Source organism: Miniopterus schreibersii (genome assembly GCF_964146895.1).
Source record: "Miniopterus schreibersii genome assembly, chromosome: 18".
NCBI classification, from domain to species: domain Eukaryota; kingdom Metazoa; phylum Chordata; class Mammalia; order Chiroptera; family Miniopteridae; genus Miniopterus; species Miniopterus schreibersii.
In genome coordinates, this window is record NC_138121.1 from 40,253,048 (window position 1) to 40,269,412 (window position 16,365).

General features: G+C 58.0%; 2 protein-coding genes across 8 annotated transcripts; one reads left to right on the forward strand and one right to left on the reverse strand.

Annotated features, from left to right (window-relative positions):
- Positions 1-4,196: 4,196 nt before the first annotated feature.
- Positions 4,197-14,526, forward strand: CDK10 (cyclin dependent kinase 10). 7 transcript variants are annotated; one of them, XM_081119409.1, is made up of 13 exons: positions 4,197-4,705; positions 6,572-6,644; positions 7,288-7,359; positions 7,946-8,048; positions 8,130-8,211; positions 8,308-8,375; positions 9,052-9,104; positions 9,263-9,332; positions 9,880-9,939; positions 10,256-10,379; positions 10,454-10,593; positions 10,898-10,950; positions 11,255-14,526. In XM_081119409.1, the coding sequence occupies exons 3-13, from the start codon at positions 7,341-7,343 to the stop codon at positions 11,350-11,352; spliced, it is 870 nt and encodes a 289-aa protein (XP_080975535.1). In that variant the 5' UTR covers positions 4,197-4,705; positions 6,572-6,644; positions 7,288-7,340; the 3' UTR covers positions 11,353-14,526. The 7 variants fall into 7 exon arrangements, with proteins under 7 accessions (XP_080975535.1, XP_080975532.1, XP_080975530.1 ...); XM_081119407.1 differs by having other exon boundaries at positions 4,287-4,743; positions 10,454-10,575; positions 11,255-11,847; XM_081119410.1 differs by having other exon boundaries at positions 4,287-4,705; positions 10,454-10,575; positions 11,255-11,847.
- Positions 11,832-15,764, reverse strand: SPATA2L (spermatogenesis associated 2 like). The gene is made up of 2 exons (XM_081119403.1): positions 15,201-15,764; positions 11,832-13,836 (listed from the first exon to the last, which is right to left on the reverse strand). Exons 1-2 carry the CDS (start codon positions 15,501-15,503, stop codon positions 12,880-12,882), a joined length of 1,260 nt encoding a protein of 419 aa, XP_080975529.1. The 5' UTR covers positions 15,504-15,764; the 3' UTR covers positions 11,832-12,879.
- Between the last annotated feature and the right edge of the window lie 601 nt (positions 15,765-16,365).

A 16,365-nucleotide genomic window follows, 5' to 3' on the forward strand; every position in this document is an offset into this window, starting at 1 on the left:
GAATCAAGTGAAGACAGTGCACCACGAAGAACATCAAAACCAGGATGCGAGCTTCTGCTTTTACATCTATTTTAAAGCTCAGGAATTTCCCTATTAGATTTGGAAAAGTTGAGGTCCTTTGGAAGTCTGAGTTTCTTTAATTAACCTAATACCACAACAGCTTCATGGAATTGGAGAGTTCCAACAACTCAAGAAATCTGTGTATTATCCAAGTATTGAAAGTAAGCCTGACTACTATGGGATAGAAACCAAAGGGACTGCCCTGGCCAGTTTAGCTCAGCCGTTGGAGTGTCAACCCTCAGACTGAAGGGTCCCGGGTTTGATTCCAGCCAAGGGCACATACCTTGGTTGCAGGCTCGATCCCCAGCCGACCAGTGCGCATGCAAGAGACAGCCAATCGATGTGTCTCTCTCACATCAATGTTTCTCTCCCACTCTCTGAAAAGCATGGAAAAAATATCCTCCAGTGAGGATTAAAAAAAAGAAAGAAACCAAAGAGACTGCTGGACTGGACTGGGGTGCTGCTGACCGGAAACGGGCCTGTGGGAACTTTGTGGGGTGACAGACCATTGTGCATCGTGTTTGGGTGGTTACACTGGTGTATACAATTGTGAAAACTCACCCAGCTGAGCACTTAAGAACTGTGCATTTTATCTTGTGTGGATTATGCCTCAAAAAAGCGTGGAATATAGGTGAGTCCTTGTCTTTGAGAGCTGCACCCAGCTTTCTTAAATCTATGTATGTGACAGATGGACATGGTGTCTGAGGTTTGCTGCAAAGTGAAAGTGTATGCGTGGCTGCTGGGTGTTTCCCAAAGACAAGCCCAAGTCGCCTGCCATATGTTCCATGGAATGTCTTTGATGCTCTTCCCACCTGGACGTGGTCTTGACCCCCCCTCCCTAAATCGCTGTAGGTTCAACCCTCTCTTGTAACCAATAGAATGTGGCAGAAGTGACTTCTGAGGCTGGGCCAGGACAGGCTCCCTGGAACACTGGCTGGGGCTTGGAGCCTCAAGCTGCCTCCTGGGGAAGGTGCTACAGTCAGCTGTCCTCATCTCTGAGCCTTCCAGCCAGAGGCCACCACGTGTCAAGCAGAAGCCAGCATCAGCAGCCCTGTGAATGGCCACCTAGCATGTCCTGCAAGGAGAAGAATCATTCCATATGCAATTTTTAATCACACAAATTAAATATTCATAACCTTTTAAGTAGTTTTAATACAAAAAACTTGTATAAGTCAATGTAAAAAAAATAAACTCCCCAAGTGAAATTAAATGGAGAACACAATGATATGAAAGTGACCAGTGCAGGCTATGGTCACTTGGCAACAGTTAAAATAATCAAGGCTGTGGAGCACTGAAGTTCAAGGGGGCTCTAGACCTGATACCCAGGCTCCAGCATCTCCCTCTGCCACCAGCCTTGGGCAGGTGACTGAAACTTTCTGTGCCTCAGTTCCTTCATCTGTAAAACGTAGGTGATAAGAGGACCTACTTCAGAAGCTTGTTGTGGGTCGTCATTCACATTTGTTACTCTAGGGCTCAGAGTAGGCAACTCATGGACCAATGTGGCTGGTCCATGAGTTAAGTGGGGAACAAAGCACGCTGCAAAGCCGTCTTGGTACAAGTATGTGATGACGTAGTCTGACTATTTATGTACATGTATATGCGCAGAGAGACCTCTCTGTAGCACTTGAACAGAGGCCTGAAGGGATGTGCCTCAAACTGTAACCTCCAGGGGTGGAGTCAGTAAAGAGCCTTTCTGCTTTTGTATTTTGTAACATCTGACAGACAAGGCATTTCACAGGTTCTCTGTATTCCTTGTAACCTTAACAAGTTTAAGAAAATGTGGTCAACGTCAGAAATGTCCATTTGTACAGCATTCTGACTGATAAAGTTCTGTACAAAGAGCTGTTACCAGATTTAGAATCCTTTGGAAATTGTACACATGAACCTTCACCTCTAAGGTACACCTGCCTTTTTGAGGTCTATTACCTGAGCCTTGGCAGCTCAGAGTCTCCATGGTGGGTGGCAGAAAACTCCTGTTTTTGTCCTAGAAAGAGGGTGTCTAGTTTAAGCTTTGGAATGTTCATGCAGTTTTGACTGCTTTCAGCCTCGCCTGTTTCTTTTTCCTGAACCACAAATCTAGTCCTTGTGCTTTGGCCCTAATACAGATGTTGTCTGCAATCCCATAGACTTACTAAATACCTGGATGTTTCCTTCCTTTTAGAGACACCTGTGGCAAAGGTAAAGTTGAACAAGAAGGAAGTTGTCATTCCACAGATCATCATCACTAGGGCCTCAAACGAGACCCTAATCAGCTACAGTTCCATCGGAAACGAAGAGCAGAGAACCATTCGGGAGCAGACAGAATGGGGCCCCTATGCCCGACACAGGAACCCCAGTACAGTAGACGCCTATGCTTTACAGACTAAACAACCATCTGAGTAGCTGTCCTTGCTCACTGTGCTCTGAGTCTCAGCCGTGATGGCAGAAGGGCCACCCTGCCCCGTGGGAAGCTGCAGGTACCCCTTCAGGAGACAAACACCCCATGACCACCATGCTCACCTTCCCCAGAGCTGCTGGCAGCTTGGCTGAGGGCAAGAGTAACTCTTAAATGAGTTTAAATGAATAAATCATTTCCCCCTGATGAAACTGGCTAGCTGCGCAGAGTGATGGACAGTAGGCGGCACCTCTCACTTCTGTTCAAGGCCTTCCCACCCACTCTGAAGGAGTGTGGGGTGAGTCCTGGGTGGTTGTGGTGAGTGAGATGTCCCCCACACTTGGAAAGAAGGTAGGGCTCTAAGCACTTAAAGGTGTCATGTTCCGCAGGGGCCTAAGGGCTCCTAGCCTGACTGTTACCTGATCCAGGGTATTAACATGGAATGGCAGGGGACTGGGGACAGCCACGCACTTAGAACTTTGGAAATGGCCTTGTCACAGCTGCCCTGGGAAGAGGAGCTGAACTCACACTTCCTGTCTTTCGGGCTGTGAATGAGGGCTCCCTATGGCGAGAGGCCGTGCAGGGGACTCCTCAAGTGCTCCACCGTCGCCAGCAGTGCTCAGGTCAAGCTGCAGAGAATGCCCGCCGCGGCCAGTCTCACGTTCAGTCTGGTGACACTTAGCTTCCTTAGTTCCTAGGGTGGCGGCAGGCCCTACACACAGTTCCGATTTCTCTGTCGATGAGGATTGTTACTTTAGTATTAAATAGTGCAACTGGCCCTGGGCAGTTCGGCTCAGCGGTTAGAGTGTCGACCTGCAGGTTGACCGGTCCCAGGTTTGATTCGGGCTAGGGGCGCGCCCCTTGGTTGCAGGCTCCATCCCAGTCAGCAGGCGGGCAGGAGGCAGCGACGTCTCCCCCCTTCCACGCTCTGAAAACCCGTGGGGAAAATACCCCGGGCGAGGATTAAAAGTAAATAAAAAAAATAGTACAACTGACTTCCAACCAATTAGTTCGGTATAACCTGAGAAACAATAAATCCCATATTGACGTTGTTAGTGACACATCATTAGTATCGCTATACTTATTCAATATACTTATTTATGCGTTCTGACTGCCACCACCCAATACACAGAAGAGCGGAGCCCATAGGAACGCGGCCGCGCCCGGGCCTCCGGGAGCCGGGCAGACACGCAGCCGCGGGACCGCGTCCCCGGCGCCCGCCCGCCCGCCGGGCCGAGCGGGGCGCCTCCGGACCCCGCCGCACTTCTGCAAGACAGTGTCTAGGGGCGTCCGGGATTTCCTTCCTTTCGAGGGTAGGGTTAGAAAGTTCTTCCCTAGCGTGAGCCCGAGTGTCATACAAATGTTATGTTAGATGTTTGGATTTAGTCAAAATAAACAGAAATGCTGTTTAAAAAACACAACTTGGCAGTTACAGAACAGCCGCGGGAACTGAGCGCGGCGCGGCGGGGGCGGAACCCGCAGCCAATACAGACACCAAGTCCTAAAGGCCCGAACCAACGACGAGTTTTCACAGGAACTAGTGACTTCCACGCATTAACTTGATGGACTGCAGCGTCCGAGCCTGACGCCGACTGCACTTCAGCACCGAGGCGCAGCCCCGCCCGGAGGCCCCCGGCCCGCCCCCGGCCCCGCCCCCGGCCGGAGGCCCCCGGCTCGCCCCCGGCCCCCGCCCCCGTCCGGAGGCCCCCGGCCCGCCCCCGCCCCCCGCCCCCCAGCCCCGCTGTGAGCCCCCAGGCGCAGCAGGGCCCGGCCGAGGTGCTCAGCGCACACGCGTCCGGGCCCCCGGTCCGCCGCCGCCCGGTGCGGCCCGTTTCTCCCCCGCAGGCCTGCCCAAGCCGTCCCTCCGGGGGCCAGGCGCCCTCCCGAGCTCCGAGCCCCGAGCCGGGCCCGCGGCCCTCCCCCTGCGGCGGCCGCCACTCAGCGCCCCCGCCCGGCCTGGGGCGGTGTTTAAAACAGAAACACCCGGCGAACCTCGGAGTCGGAGAGCGACGGAGGAGCTGAGGTCCTCGGAGGCCCTCGGAGGCCCTCGGAGGCCCTCGGAGGCCCTCGGAAGTCTTCGGAGGTCCTCGGGGTTCCTCGGAGGCCCTCAGATCCCTTGGTAACCGTTGCCAAAGACGGAACGCCCCGGAAGGAGGCAACGCGCCTGCGCTGACGAATCCTGTCTGCGCCTGCGCACCCGGGAAGCGGATGCCCTACTCGGCATGGGGGACGCGGAGCCGGAGTCGGAGCAGATCCGTCTGAAGTGTATCCGTAAGGACGGCTTCTTCACGGTGCCTCCGGAACACAGGGTGCGATGCGGGTCGCTCGAGGAGCTCCGCCTTCGCCGGCGGCAGGGCGGCCCGCAAGGGCCCGGGCCCTCTGTCGTGCTGAGCGCCGAGGGCTCCGGCGCGGACGGGGCGCCGGCCCCGGGCTTCCTGGCGGCGGGCGCGGGCCTCCTCGGGAAGGGCGGGCTCCAGGCTTCCCCACGGGCGTTTCTTAGGTTTTTGCGCCCGGGGCTGGCTTTGCAGACCCAGAAACACCTCGTGTCGGAGGAGCGCCCGCGCGGGAAGCTTTGGGGCGAGGTCGCCCCCTGCGCGCTGAGGGGGCCGGGCCGGGCCGGGCCGCCGAGACCCGCCGCTTCCACCTGTGCCTTGCCCCGTGCGCGGCCTCGGCCCGTTACTGCCCCTTTGTAGAGACGGGGAAGGTGAAGGTCAGGGGCGCTGAATGAGTTTACCGAGGTCGGCAGCTCGTGCAGGGCCAGGTCTGAACCCTGGCGCCTGGATTGTGTTTTAACTGCCTGGCGGTGCTCTGAAAGGCCAGGCCGTGTCCAGGAAGCATCATGAGCAGACTGGCGGAGCGGGCGCCAGCCGGCGGTACCACTCAGCACGCCCCGGGTGCCGGCGCGTAGCTGCCCGGTGCACCGAGTGCTCCGCACCCTGTCTCAGAGGGGACCCCGACGAGGACAGTGCAAAGTGCACAATACTAGTAGGTGCTTCAAGACAAAACTGCCGGCATTTCAGAGAAAGAATTATTTGGGGCCAGGAAGAAATTGTGGAAGGGGTGGCATTTCGCTGGGCCGTGAAGTGCTACTTGAATTTGGACACTGAGAAATTAGGAGGCCAGACTTAGGCAGTGGCAGGAGCAAAGTCCCAGAGAAGAGAATGTGAGAAGGGGAATTAGATGGGAAAGGGAGGGTGAGGTGAGATCCTGAAGGGCTTTTTCAGTCCTGGCCACTTGGCTCCCTAGGTGTTAGAAAGCAATGAGTTGGATGGCAGGGGTTAGTAAGAGAATAGAGACAGAGGCCAGAGAGGGGCTTTAGAATTCATTTATAACCTTAGCCTCAAGGAGAAGTCTACCTGTGAATGTACCACATTATGAAAGTGTATTAGGATACAAGCTCTCTCCTAGGACAGAGAGACCCCAAAATAGAGTGGCTTACCTACAGGACTTAACTTGTCTCTCCCCTAACCTTCCAGAGAGGCAGCTATTTTCCACAGGGTGGGCCAAGCACTCAGATTGTCTCTTGTTGGCCAGAATTTACTCACATGGTAATACCTAGCTCCCAGGGCGGCTGGGGAAAATGGCCACAAACTGTGTGGCCGCGTGCCATTGGGCAGTGTTTCATAGCTCAAGGGAAGAAGTATTGTCTGCATGGTAGGGACAGTTCGTCTCTGCCACAGAAACATTTCTGCTCTGTTTGGTAGATATTTCATCTTGAAGCTTTTGCCATCTGCAGAGCATAATTTAGACCAGTGCTGCTCAGTAGACTTTCTATGATGATGAAGAAACTTCTCTTTTCTGAATCATCCAGTATGGTCACCGTGAGCCACAGGGGCCATTGAACACTTCACATGTAGCTAGTGCAGGTTAGGAAGTGAACTTTCATTTTTAACCACAGTTAGCTGGTGGTTAGTTTTTTAGACAGTGTACATCTGGGCCATGGGATTGAAAGGGCGTGGTTAGGCTATCATTGAAAGTGTCTGGCCCAGTATCATCATCCCCCTTTTCTCATCTGAAAAGCCCAAGTGCATGGTTACCTTTCTGTTTGGTGAGTGAGACATAAGTGGTACAAACTGAAATATCCATCTTCAGTTGTTCCATTAGCTGCCAAATCCTCACTTCCAGCATCTCTTTCAGCTGGGACGGTGCCGGAGCGTGAAGGAGTTTGAGAAGCTGAACCGCATTGGGGAAGGCACCTACGGCATCGTTTGTGAGTGGTTGAGATGGGAGGCCAGGAGCTTAGGAAAGGCCCACAGTAGCTGTGTTAGGGCTGGAAGGTGCCAGGGCAAAAGCCTGTACAAGTGATTACCTGTCTGAATAACCATAAGATTTCTAGTGTGTAACTGTGAGTGGCCATAACTGTTTCAGCAGTAAAGTGCAAAACTCCCAAAAGCAGCCAGAGCTGTAGCTTGCAGCAGCTGCAACATTGGTGTGCATCCCCCTGCTAAGTATTTGGAAGTTTCACAAATCAGCACAATGTTTTGGGGAGCCATCTTTGTGCAAAATAAGTGTTCTTTTTTTTTTTTTTTAGATAAAGTACCTGATTTGGTGCTAGAACATAGTAACAACAGAACACCAAGTAGTGATCTGCATACTAACTCGAAGGGAAACTTAGAGGAAGCTTGTTATAACTAGGCACCCTGTACCCAGGGCAAACAAGGACTCCCCAGGAGCGTGTGTCTAGTGGGGCCACAGGTGTTGGGTTGCACAGGGTAAGGACCAAGTGTCACTGGGCACCTGGTTGTCAAAGAAGAAAAAGGGAACCCCAGATGTCAGGAAGAAGCCCTGTGTGGCACAAGGGTGTGCAGTTGGGGAGCAGGTTGGATTCCATCACAGATGAGTTTGCATCCCAGATCGGGCTCGGGACACCCAGACCGACGAGATTGTTGCCCTGAAGAAAGTACGGATGGACAAGGAGAAGGATGGTGAGCAGGGTGGGGGTGCTGGATCACTTCCAGCTCAAAGTGGGAAGGGGCAGAAAGGTACAGGTTGACTGAGGCTCCCTTAGGACTGGACCATACTGAGCGTGTGGCTGCCCTCCCAAGAGAGTCTTTGTGGTGGTTGATGCGGGCTGGTCTCTGAGGGCTTCGGCTTGTCACTCCCACTGTCTAGGCTGCAGCCCTTCTCTGTCTCCCTCATCTACTTTCTCAGCTCTCATGCCCCACAGGGCCTTCCTCTCCCAAGACCTAGCAGGCAGCCCCCATGTGCTCCATGCACCCTGCTCACCACCCGGCACCTCCTTGGCTGGTGTGGGCAGGGCTCTGCCAAGCTCACTGTGAGCCAGTTCTCGTCAGTGCAGAGCTGCTGCCTTGCATTTGATGCAGGAAGGAAGGAGGGTCTCAGGTGCTTGTTGGCACAGCCTGGATTCTCCCTGAGTTACCAGGCAGGGCCCTGACAGTGCATGGTGGGGTCCCTGAGGGCTGATGTGGGCATAGTAGGGGGCTTGCTAAGGTGTCTGGGTGCAGGGATCTGTCTGCAGGGGTGGGCTTGCTGGGGCGTGTCCATTTGCAGGGGTCCCCATCAGCAGCCTTCGTGAGATCACACTGCTCCTCCGCCTTCGCCATCCAAATATTGTGGAGCTGAAGGAGGTAGTTGTGGGGAACCACTTGGAGAGGTGAGCAGTCTGGCCCTCCACCCTGCCCAGCCCCCACTGGTGAGGCGGTATGAAGGGCATGTGTCTCCCCTTTCTTTCCAGCATCTTTCTGGTGATGGGTTACTGTGAGCAAGACCTGGCCAGCCTTCTGGAGAATATGCCAACGCCCTTCTCTGAGGCCCAGGTGCGAGGCTGGGCCCTGACAGGAACATCATGGGCTCTTGTCCAGTACATTTGTGCCAAACAGGGCTTGCCCTGACTGACTGGGTCCTCTTCACAGGTCAAGTGCATTGTGCTGCAGGTGCTCCGGGGCCTCCAGTATCTACACCAGAACTTCATCATCCACAGGTGGGGGCTGTGGAGGACCAGAGGTGCTGGGTCTGGATGGGGGCAGGGCCTCAGGGTGCTGGGATGGCATCAGCCTGGAAGAGGGTACAGCCTTGGGCATTTGTGCTGGTTCTTGACATGGGGAAGGGTCACCACCAGTACTGACCCCTTGCTTCCAGTGCATCATTGCCCAGGGTCCAGGAGAGGAGCAGGAGCAGACACAGCTTCAGTGCAGTAGAGGTTCTCCTGATGCTCCTGAGGAAAGGCCCAGGACCAAATAATACCTGTCTTCCACTCTGGGGAGCTGGTGGTATGGTTGTAGTCAAGGCTCTGAGAAGTCCTGCAGTGGAGAGCCTGCCTGGAGTCTTGTGACACAGGCCAAGAAGGGCAGAGACTTGGATGGTGGGGATAGAGAGGGACCTTCTGAGCTCAGAGCAGGACTGTGCCCTGGGGGTTTGTGTTGCCCTGGGTGGGGAGCTCAGGCAAGACTGGAAGTTAGACGTGGGCTTGAGGCTTGGCTCTGCTACTTCCTCAGAAAGGTACTGAGAGCTCTGGGGTCCCAGCTGCCACATGCCTTACACTGCCTGCCCTCCTTTTTTTAAAAAGTTCAAACAGGAGGAGATGTGTGGGAAAGGGTTCTGAGTGTCACGGTGATGGTGACAGCAAGACTACCCCTGATATTCCCTTTCTATCTCAGGGACCTGAAGGTTTCCAACTTGCTCATGACTGATAAGGGCTGTGTGAAGACAGGTAGGTATAGGTGCTGGCTCTGAGGTAGGTGTCTCTATGTGTGCCACCTTGCTGGGGTGGGAGTGGGCAGATCTGTCCTTACAAACACTGTGAAAGCTAAGAGCTGGCCCCTTGCTGGGTGACACATCCTCCCTCTTGTCTGTCTGTCTCTGTCACAGCGGATTTTGGCCTGGCCCGGGCCTATGGCATCCCAGTGAAACCAATGACACCCAAGGTGGTCACTCTGTGGTGAGTCCCTCGGGACCAGGCGTGCCTGGTGGAGGGAAGTGTTGGGGTGTCACTGCAGGTATTTGAGCTGCACACCCTCGGGGAGGCTGAGTCTGGGGCAGCTTCCTGGCAGCAGGACACCCAGCCTGGCTCTGACCTGTCTCAAGAAGGGGAGGTTGCTACCCTACCTGAAGGGTGGGGTGGTCCACGTGGCTTACTGTAATTGCTCAGTATATTTCCAAGGCAGGTCAAGGTCATGGTTAAGGGGAGAACAGGAATCAGGTGCCACCTGCCATGTATCACTCAGCCCCATCCATAAAATGGGCTCACAGTAGGCCCAGCTGAGGACCCAATGTTGTCTGTGATGATGGCAGGTATTACTGTGATGCTGCTCACATGGGCAGAGCTTCACAGGAAGGGGCAGTCCAGGCAGCGACAGCACTCCTGCTGTCCAGGCCATCTTGGGCTCCCAGGAAGGCTGGTGCCAGTGGGTGGGACGCACAGATTCACTATGCCCTGTTGGAAGCCCAGGGACTGCCAGATGTGAGGTAGGTGCTTCCGTTTGCAGGTACCGAGCCCCTGAACTGCTGCTGGGAACCACCACACAGACCACCAGCATTGACATGTGGTAAGGGGGACAGGGCTGGCATCTTTGTCCTAGCTCCCAGGGAGGTGGGCCTAAGCCTGGGTCCCAAAAGGAAGTGTAAGAACATCGTACTCATGGGCCCCTGGCGCTGAAGTCCACAGAAGGCAGCCCTGCCCTCCTGGTCACCCAGAGAGACCTGCAGGGACTCAGTCATGTGGCCGCTCCATGTGACTTCCTCTGGATCTGCACTCCTGTCCTCTGACCCCGGCCCACGGGAGACCTAGGGCAGGGCTTGCTCTCCAAGGGTCACGTCAGAGCAGCAGTTACAGGTGGTGAGGTGAGGCCCTCTGCTCTGCAGGGCCATGGGCTGTGTCCTGGCTGAGCTGTTGGCCCACAAGCCCCTTCTCCCCGGCACATCTGAGATCCACCAGGTTGACCTGATCGTACAGCTGCTGGGGACACCCAGTGAGAACATCTGGCCAGTAAGTATCCAGCCTCCAGCCTCACCCACCTGCGCCGGGCCTGCCCCTGCAGCTCTAGCTCCCGCCTCCCACAGGGCTTCTCCAAGCTGCCACTGGTCAGCCAGTACAGCCTGAGGAAGCAGCCTTACAACAACCTGAAGCACAGGTTCCCGTGGCTCTCAGAGGCCGGCTTGCGTCTACTGAACCTGCTCTTCATGTACGACCCGAAGAAAAGGTGCTGACCCACAGGCAGGATGACACTTTCAACCTGAGCCCTCTAAAGAGGGTTTCTCAGAACACAGGCCGTGCTGCCACCAAGGTGGCCACTCCCCAGACACATGCACAGCAGGCCAAGTGCCCAGTCTTGTGGTCTTGTCCACTCAGGTCAAGGAGCCCACTCTGAGGTTCCCATCAGTTTCTGAGCCCCAGACCCCTTCTTCCCACCCACCCTTGGGAAATTGGAACCAGGGGCTGGCAAGTCGGGTAGGGTGTGAGGGAGATGGGCCTCAGGGTCATGTTGAAGGCAGACTGTCCTGCAGGGCGACGGCTGGGGACTGCCTGGAGAGCTCGTACTTCAAGGAGAAGCCCCTGCGTGAGTCCCCAAGACCCCTCAAGCATGGTCTGTGGAACTCTTGGCTAGTGGCCTTTATCTCCAGGGTGGGAATGTTGGGACAGCTTCACAGAGCTCCTCAAGGCCCTAGCCCGTGATGTGTGGTGTGGGGGACTCCCAGCCTAGGCCTATCCAGGTGGTGTGTTGGCCCTGTGTAGGCAGCAGCTGGACACTCTGGCCACACACACTGTCTGCAGGTCATAGCAGGGGAGTGGAGGGAGGTGTGGGGTGGCCCCAGAGGCCTGGCTTAGGCCCCAACCCAATGCTGACGGCCCCCTCCCCGCAGCCTGTGAGCCGGAGCTCATGCCCACCTTCCCCCACCACCGCAACAAGCGGGCCGCCCCAGCCGCGTCTGAGAGCCACAGCAAGCGCTGCAGGCCCTGACTGCCTGAGGCCCCTGCCAGCCAGGCTGACAGGCTCCTGAGATCCATCTTGACCCTTGGCTAAGACTCACCAGCTGCTTCGGCTGACTGCACGGATTCCTGCCGCCTCCACCTACCACTGCCCCAGAACAGCAGGGTGTAGATATGGGGTGATGCGGGTGGGTGCGCCCTGAGGCTGTCCCCACCTATGCTGTGATGGCGCCCTCTGGTGGCCATGCGGGTCCTGCCCACTTGGCTCCTAGAAACTCAGGAAGCGCCCACTGGGCCCATCTCAGTGGATATTGCAGCTTGGGGTGTGCAGGCCTCTCATGGTTGCTGTGTCCTCTCGGTCACCCAGGCCTGCCCAGGGCAGGGAGAAGCTGTGGTGGGACTCTGTAGGAAGGAGGGATTGGATGTGGTTTACTGGGGTCTGGGCCATGACCACTCTGAGACCCCAGAGGAAGAGCCCTGTTGGGATTGGTGCTGCAGGAACTCAGAGATGAAAGCTTTCCTGACAGATGCAGGTGGTTCCGTGTCTTTAATGTACTTGACATCCTGTCCTATGACAGGACCAGTGCCAGGAAGGAGGGAGGTGGGGTGCTGGCGAGGAGAGGTTGCACAGCCAAAGGCTGTGGCAGGCAGACCACCCTCCAGGCCTGGGAGCTAGCGGTTCCCAGGACTTGGAAAAGGGGCTGCACCTGCCCACCTTGGCCTTGGAGTCTGCCTCAGGAGCAGCTGTTTGTAGCTCGGCCAGATTTTTACCATTGGACCTGGGGTGAGCTTCATGGGAAGCCTGGGTGCTGGTGCCCGTAAGTGGATGCAAAGCCAGTCCAGGCTCCCTCAGCACCTGCCTTCTGCTGCCTGTTCTCCAGAGCTCAGGCACCTGCTCTCTCTTGTTTAAGATCAAATAATTTCTCCTCCATCCATGGACCCAGCTTCCCTGCACAGCTGGACTGGGACATTTGGGACCAGCGTCCAGCCAGTACTCAGTGTTGGCCTGTGACACCCATGGCAAGGGTCCAGGTCTCCACAGCCAGGTCAGCCATGCATCTGGCAGAGCCCTCAGACTGGGCCTAGCAGAACTCAGGCTCATAGTGCCGTCTCCAGGTCCCTCTGGACACTTCTGTGTGGGGAGTACCCCAGACACTTGGAAAGAGGCAACATGTCCCAAATCACAACCTGCAGGGAGCAGATTGAGGGCTCCAGGCTGACCACTGGGCCCCTACAGTGGGGAGGGGGAGATAAAAGAGGAGGGTGGGGGTCCATGGGGACAGGCTTAGGTGCCTTGACATGGACACAGGCTAAACCCACCCTGCACGTTTGGGCATGGGTCTGAAGTCAAGGGAGAGGTGGCTGGATGAGACAGGAACTTTGCATGGAAGGGAAGGCCCCACGCCTGCCTGTGGAGCCTGGGCTCTCCACGCCCTCTCACTGAGCCCGGGACTCTTCCTCTGTCCAGGGCAGCAGTGGCCTAGGCCTGAGAAGGGACAAGGGCCAAAACAGCACCGCGGAAACACTGAGAAGCCCTTGACCAGGGGCCTGCCTGGGCCTAAGACCGCGCCCCGGGGCTGTCGTAGAGCAGGGTATCCACCTCTGTATGCTGCAGCCACAAGCGCCGCTGGGTGTCCCCAAACAGCGTGCGCAGCTCATGACCCAGACGGCAGGCTGGTAGGGCAGCACAGTGGGCAGTGTGCAGCTGGTGACACGTGTCGCAGCAGAGGGTGGGCAGGGCACCGGGGGCCAGGCAGCTGTGAGCCTGGTAGGCGGGGGACTCGGGGATGGGCCTGTGCACGCGCTGAGGGCTGGCTTGCCCAGGGCTACTGGGGGCTTTGGAAGCAGCCAGGTCCCCAGGCCGACTCAGCAGCTCTCGGCGCAGGGAAAGGAAGGAGAAGGCCTTGGGCTCCAGTTCTTCCTCCAAGGCCACGTAGGGCAGACTGCTGGCTTGCTGCAACACCTCAGTCTCCTCCAGGGGCTCCCAGGCCTCACTCCCAGCACCCCACAGTTTGGCACTCTGCTCCCAGAGCAGAGGCCGGTAGGCGGGCTCCAAGGAGGGTGAGCCTGGGCCTGGGGAGGGCCCTCCATATAGGCTGGCCTCTTCTGAGCCCTCATCCTCTTGCAGGTCCTGGTACAGGTCCAGCTGGGCCTGGAACACAGCTGGGGAGCCCCGGGGGGGCAGGGGTGGTGGCTCCTCTTCCTGGGCCAGCCGCTGCTGTAGCCACGCCACACAGGAGGCCACGTCTCCGCTGGCTCGACGCGCCTGCAGTAGCTCCTCAGCTGGCAACACACTTGTGCCCAGCTGTGCCAGCACCTCACTCAGAATCTCACACTCCAGCCGCAGGGCAAAGCAGCCCAGGGCCACCTGCACCAGCTGGCAGGTGGGAGGCGGGGCGGTCACCATGAGGCAGTGGTTGTCCCTGGGCATGTAGCCCATCTTCTGGAAGCTCTGGATGAGGAGGTCCTCCGACAGTGCACCCTTCAGCACGTGCACATAGCCTCCTGAGAACATCTGTGAAGGAGGGGCCCAATCAGCAGCAGCCCAGCCTCCATACTTGCCCTTGGCCAGCTTCAGGGACCACCACCCTCACTCCAGATGGCAGTGCCTGGCTGTGCTGACACTCAGGGCACCACCCCCTGAGGCAGCCCCCATCATCACAGTTTAAGAAACTAAGAAACGCATACGTTCTCCTGGCTCCAAGTCACAACAGAAGAGCTCCTACAATGAGAAATCTCACTGCCTCTGGGTTACAGATGGTAAGTGCTTTACGGACTGCAAAGTTGTGTGGGCAGCTAGAAGACTTGTTAGGATGGTGACCATGTGTCTCTCCCTGCTCTAAAATCCCACGACTCTCTGCTCACAGCTCATGACGGTACCTCCCTGTCAGCTCTGACAGCTCCACTGCATGCAACCATAGTACTGGGGGCTCTGCCTTTCCCTCACAACAAATGGACCTTAAACTGGACTCTTCTTGAGTCCATTTGGGAAATGAGTTCAGAGAGATTAGGGAACTTGCCCAAAGTCACACAGCTAAGAGGAGGCAGAACCAGACCTCATCCAGGTCTGCCCAACACCAAAGCCCAGGAGCACCTCAAGGGTAGGCCTGTTTTTGGCTTCCAGCCCCCCATGGGGCTGACCCTGAATGAGCCCCACCCTCCACCCCTTGCCCTCTGAATGGATGAATAAAAGTCCTAGAACCTTGGACCAGCTTGTTTCCTCTGTAAGCAGTGGGCTGCAGAGCTCACCTCCCCAGAAAGGCCACTGCTGCTATGGCAACAGCAGAGGCAGCTCGCCCACGTGTCCAGTGACATCATCACCTCCCTACTCTTCCAAATTAAGCACAGGCGGCCTGCCCCCTCCAGCTGGCGGACAGCTCACCTATAGGGGCCAGGCCAGCCCTGAAAACCACCTCCATACCTGGGCCAATGGGTGAACTAGATTCTGTCTAGCCTGCCCCCCCCCCCCCCCCCGGCCCTGCCTGCTTCATAGGGGTACACCAACCTGGCTTCATTCTCTATAAATGGGATCAGCCCACATCCTGGGGGAATTAGGGTGACCATGGAAACTCAAGGCCCTCCCATGTGCCTGTCCTAAGATTTTTACGGCAACTGGGGCCTCAAGGCCACTTTGAGGAGGGCAGTGAGGGAAGCTTTAAGGGGCAGGAACCCCCCAGGAGGCAGGCACCCTCGGCGGGGGTGGCCTCCACCCACCCCATATTCTTAGCGCTGGGAGTGCCCACGGGGACCTGACCCAGAGCTGCCTCCACACGCAGGACCCCTCAGCGTGCTCTGTGCCGAGGCCGCCGGGCTAAGGACACCTGAAATCCCTCATCCCCGACGCCTGGTCAAGGAAGACCCCCTCGGCCGACGCCCTACCCTGATGGTGGTGAACTCCTTCCTCCAGGGCAGCAGGTAGAGGTGCACGGCGGCCAGCTCCAGCAGCTCGAAGGCGCGGGCCAGGCCGCGCAGCGCGGGGGCCAGGTCCGCGCGGCCCCAGAGCCCGTCGGTGAGCAGCGCCAGGGCGTCGTCCTGCAGGGCTCCGTGCAGGTCGAAGTCTTCGACCAGGATCTGCCAGAGCACCGCGCGCAGGGACGGGTCCCCGCACACGCCCGCGCGGCCGCGCCGCAGCTCGCGCTCCAGGCACAGGCGGTAGTCCTCGGACAGCGAGCTGCTGCCCATGCCGGCGGGCGGGGCCGCGCCCGAGGGACTAGCGATGCCTCCGGCCAGCTGAGCGCCCGGGGCCCCACCCGGCAGCCACAGGTCCCGCGGCAGCCTGGTGACCCGTCCTCGCCAGGAACTTACAGCACCCCCTCCTGGAGACCCGCCCGCCCGAAAGAGGACCTCTCCTTCCGTGAGCCCGGCAGGCGGCCCCGGCGGTCCCCAAGCGCCCACCGCTCAGTTCGGGCCTCTACCAGCCGGGCCCTTCCGCCGGGAGCCGGCTCCGCCCCGGCCTCGGCCGTGACGCTCGGGGCGGGACTTGAATCCCGCACCGCGGCTCCGCTAACGGCGGGGCGGGGCCTGTCGCCGGTGAGGGCCCGAGTCCCGCCGCGGTCCGGCCCCTGCGCGCCCGCCCGTCCGCCCAGCACCGGTGCGGTTCACGGCCGATCCCCCTGCCGGGCGCTGCAGGCGGGGCGGGCACTCCCAGGGGTGCAGCCCAGCGGCAGGTCCCGCCGAGGCGGGCACCGGGTCCGCGCGGCCGGGCCGTTCGCAGGCCAGGCCCTCTGGAGCGCCCGCCCGCGGAGGAAGCGGGAGCAGAGGCTGGGAGCTGGCTCCGGGGCGGGACCCTCCACCTTATTGGCAGGGTAAGTGGGTGGGTGCTGGCCTGTCCCTTTCTGCGGCGTTAGTGGGCAGGTGACTCCAGCCCACAAAGAATCCTAAGGAGGACAGCGGCCCCGGGTGCCCAATGGCCTCCAAAGTTGGCCTGCTGTGCTCAAACCCAGGTCCCTCACCATGAGATGTGGGCTGCTTCACCTCCCCTTGAGGCGGTTAACCTCGTGGGGCCTTGTGAGGGGCAAACCTGCAGAAGGCCTGGAACACTGTG